Source organism: Nelumbo nucifera, chromosome 2 (assembly GCF_055504915.1).
Source record: "Nelumbo nucifera cultivar China Antique chromosome 2, China Antique-T2T, whole genome shotgun sequence".
Classification (NCBI taxonomy): domain Eukaryota; kingdom Viridiplantae; phylum Streptophyta; class Magnoliopsida; order Proteales; family Nelumbonaceae; genus Nelumbo; species Nelumbo nucifera.
The window spans coordinates 52,401,902-52,406,082 of record NC_142650.1 but is presented as its reverse complement, the minus strand read 5'-3'; the positions used below and the strand labels follow the sequence as shown (position 1 = coordinate 52,406,082).

The 4,181-nt window shown below is 37.6% G+C and overlaps 1 protein-coding gene across 1 annotated transcript; it reads left to right on the top strand.

The window, feature by feature from the left end:
- The first annotated feature begins 235 nt into the window (after positions 1-235).
- On the top strand, positions 236-2,406 carry LOC104601176 (uncharacterized). Its single transcript, XM_010264418.2, has 2 exons — positions 236-423; positions 2,014-2,406. Exon 2 carries the CDS (start codon positions 2,017-2,019, stop codon positions 2,245-2,247), a length of 231 nt encoding a protein of 76 aa, XP_010262720.1. The 5' UTR covers positions 236-423; positions 2,014-2,016; the 3' UTR covers positions 2,248-2,406.
- Positions 2,407-4,181: the final 1,775 nt, after the last annotated feature.

Genomic DNA, 4,181 nt, shown 5'->3' with positions numbered 1-4,181 from the left:
CGTCCGGTCCGATCCGATTGAAAGCATTGTCATTAACAAACACGTGAATTGACTCTTAACAAACTGGCCGTGGCCGATGGTGATGGATTTTTCATTCCTCTCAGAAGTCGGAAAAAAATAAAAAAAATCATATATCTCTTGCCACTTGCCGCGTATTCGAGGTCACACTTGTTCTTCCCGTAATGGCATTTCTATCCCTACTTTTCCACGAAACGGTACCAAATGCGATCCAACTTTCGTAATTTCATAGGACCTTTTGCATCCAATTTGCGCGCGAGAGACTCATAACACGAACGAACGCGAGCAAATACAAGTGAGGCGATCCTGGTTTTTGGTCGATCACGCTAGTGAGACTCATACATCTTTCTTTGATCTCTTCAGATAAACCGCAATTCAAAGGACAAATCAAAGAGAATTTTCCAGGTCGGCTTCTTTGATTTCTTTCTCCTTTTGTTTTTACATGGATTTGTATATAATAATTGGTTAGAACTTACAAGAAATGCTGCTCCGATCTTCAGCTAGGGTTTGTTTCTGGAGCATTCTTGAGATTTTTTTTCTAAATCTTTTGGTTAACCATTGATAGACTTAACATAATTGAACACAATCTTCAAAATTGCATTTCTAGGATTGAAGATCATCTGTTCCGCCTTAGTAATATTTTTCTAAGCATTATCACAAAATCCATCAATATCTGATTGGTTCTACTTGATTTGTGCGTCCGAAACTGGTAAGTGCAGATATAACTGAAAGCAGAGTTCTTACTGTATTTGTTAACACCAAAAATTGAATTGGGGTTGCTTAGTGAATGCAAAAAAGAAATATTTTTCTAGATCAAGTCCTCATTTTCGTGTGCTTACTAGGGAAAACAATCTCATTTTCATCAACATCAAAGTAGTATCAACCATGAATCTATCGACTTCACCACATTAAGATCTGCATCTGTTGTAATTACAGCATTTAGGTAGAAGAGCCATCAACAGCTATAATTAGAAGTTCTCTGTTCAAATTGAATTACATTATAGTAATCCGGTGGCCTTACAGATTTTCTTTTTTTTTTTTATTTCTTGTTGGGTGAAAGCTGGGCTTAAAACTAGAAAATTGAGTATTTATCAAAAAAGTGGACAGTTGAATTGCTAGGCCAATAGGGTAAAAATGTATGTCTGAACATTTGAAGATTTTGGTGTAATAAATAACTCATGCCACTGACTGAACACTTCAGTGACATACATAATTTCACAAATTCATTATCAATATGAAAGAACTGGAGCCAAAATTTATGACAACGAAGCCATATCAATTTTTAGAACACGGGAGTTGGCTTTTTAAAGGGGGCGTTCTACAACGGGAATGTTTTTGTTTTCATTTGTTTTTCGAATTGCTACATCAGCAGAAAAATAAAACATAAAGCATGTTTTTGAACTCTATTTTTGTTTTCAAAGAAAAAACAAATTGATTTTGTTTCAAAAACCAAATACATGTTTTTGGAACCAATAGATTATTGGTTTTTAAAACAAAAACAAATTTTTAGTATAGAAATTATATGATTTATGGGACATGATGTTGAATAATCAGATGAAAACATGTTTTTGAAACCAGATTGAAGAACATGTTTTTGGTTTCAGTTTTGAAAACAAAACACACTCAACCAAGAAAATATATATATATTTTTTGTGTTTTTGTTTTAAGAAACAATCTATTTTCAAACAAGATGGTTTTGATTTATTTTTAGAATTGACAACAAGAAAAACAATTCACAATGTAGAACGCCCCCTGAATCATCACCTTGCTTGGACCCAATACAGAAAATTTTCTCAATAACCCTTATTTTCTGTTTTGTGCTCCTATATCTGTTTAATCCAAATGAAAATAAACAACTGCACCACCGCTTCCTACTTCCATCTCCAGAAGATAGTTTCGTACTGCTGAAGTGATTTCCTACCCATTGGAATATGCTTGAAGGATACTGTGAGTCTTTAAGTCTGTAAATCTGTAAGTGAATGTAATGTTATGCAGGATATGGGTCTTTGGACATTGCTGGAAGGCTTTCTGTTTCTTGTAAATGCATTGGCAATACTGAACGAAGAGAGGTTTCTTGCCCCTAAAGGTTGGAACTTCTCGGAGGTCTCAGGAGGTGGGACGAAATCACTCAAGGGACAGTTTATGGGATTAATCTATGCAACTCAGTACCTAAGATTGCCCCTTATGGCTCTAAATATCATCGCTATTATTGTAAAGGTGGTGTCCTGATGACACCATTACCCAGTAACATATTGTTAGAAATCTGTTACTCTGTTTTTCCCCCTTTATTTAGATTTCAATAATACTAGGCTAAATATGTGATACCGAAAAGGTATGATAATGGAAAACTCCTGATCAATGAAAAAACCCTGTGAATTTTTATGAAAATCTCCTGATTGGTAGTCGCTTTTATGATGCCATTTAATATATAGTCTTTCTGGTATCATAGTCGAACCCTATATAATATCAAAATAATTCATTTAATGGATAATATAAAATATTTTAATCATTTTCAGTAGTTAATTTTATTAATGACATATCGGAATGTAAAGGAATCAAGCATATCCAATTTGATCCGACCCGTTTGTAGTTTAAGTCATTAGCCCTCCCTCTGGGAGAATTCAATCCTGTTCAATCATATCCAATGCGACCTACCACTCACATGGGACACCTGAGCCGTGATGTGGACATTGATCAATAATATGGTATTTTCATTAAGCTTTGTTCTGAAAATCTTGAGAATTTTGAGAACAATTTTAGCCAACGAGTTGTCGGGCAATGCATTCGCCCAAGAAAAAGAATTGAACCTGTCAAAAAGTTTAGGGTTCTAGAGTCTCTAACGCAGAACCTAAAGATCAATAAGTTCAGTTAAAACATTCTATATATTTATACCCCTTCCAAACTGAGCCGAATCACGAATGGACACAGCGAACGCTCACTAATCTATGAGTAACATGGGTAGCACTTGTAGAGAGATCTAGGAGGTGCACAGAAGGATGAAGATGAACTCTTGCATTTGCCAATTGTGATAGTAATTGGCCAGAGGCAGTGGAGATCCAAACCGGATTTCTGCCTACTACTGTGCAGCTGCAAATGCAATGTTAGGGGTGCGGGTAGAGAAAGTGAGTAAGAAATTTGTCCACGATAAAGATCCCCCCAACAACAAGACAAATAGACAATCACTTTATTAATTAGGAGCTTGGGTAAGCCCCAGTTCTCGATGCATAGGAGAGACCACCTAGGACAGCAAGACAATCACTTTCTTCTGTTATATAATGACAATTGACAACCGGGACCTTTATTTTGATGAGTGAAAGTGCAGCTTTTTATTCGTGGCATAAAGTCGCCCTCAATATTACTCAGTGATTACAGGAGGAGCACAAAAGCCAATCAGGTTCTTCTACCAAACCAATTAGGACTGATCAGATTACACAGGCAACCTCTAGAGAAGCAAAACCCAAAACTCACACTTTACAGAGAGGAGTGAGCCTGGACCAAACTCACTACCCAATGGGAAACATGACCTCATTTGTCCTAAAAGGAGGCAAGGTGAGCCAAGGTGGATTATACCTTGCCAGTAGGAACTTCCCTGTAATCTTGTACCCATCTCTCTCCAAGCTTTGTTTCAGCTTCTCTGCTTTCTCGTTCACCACCTTGTCTTTGTCTGTTGCCACTCCTGAAAACTTCACCACCCCGTCCTCGATGAAAAATGGATACCTCGCCCCGAACCTGCCCTGCCACCGAGGACGAACAGGATACAGGGTAAGGTACGCCTCGTTGCCATTCCTACGTCAGTTTTCACTATGAATTTATATGAGACCCTGCTATACTAAACACTACGTGTTTAACCGTGATAAGTAATTCAGCCGGATGTATATGTTTTTTTCTCCAGTTAATCCGCTCGCTCCTGGACACTTGAGCCTCGTCGCGTCGTCTTTGGGAAGAAAGTCCCTACGGAACTGTTACAAACATAATGTGTACAACGACCTACGTAACCAAATCAAAAGTAAAACATCAGCATGAAATATAAGCAATCAAAACTAAAACCGTCAGATTAGGATCCTTACGATAGTAGTTGCACCAAACATAATGTGTACCTTATCTCCACTCAGTCACTCTGATGCGAGTTGAGGGATGATCATGGGCTGAGCCGGGCGGGCTTT

Excerpts from the sequence above, each read along its gene's own strand:
- LOC104601176 (XM_010264418.2), top strand. The coding sequence starts at position 2,017 with ATGGGTCTTTGGACATTGCTGGAAGGCTTTCTGTTTCTTGTAAATGCA.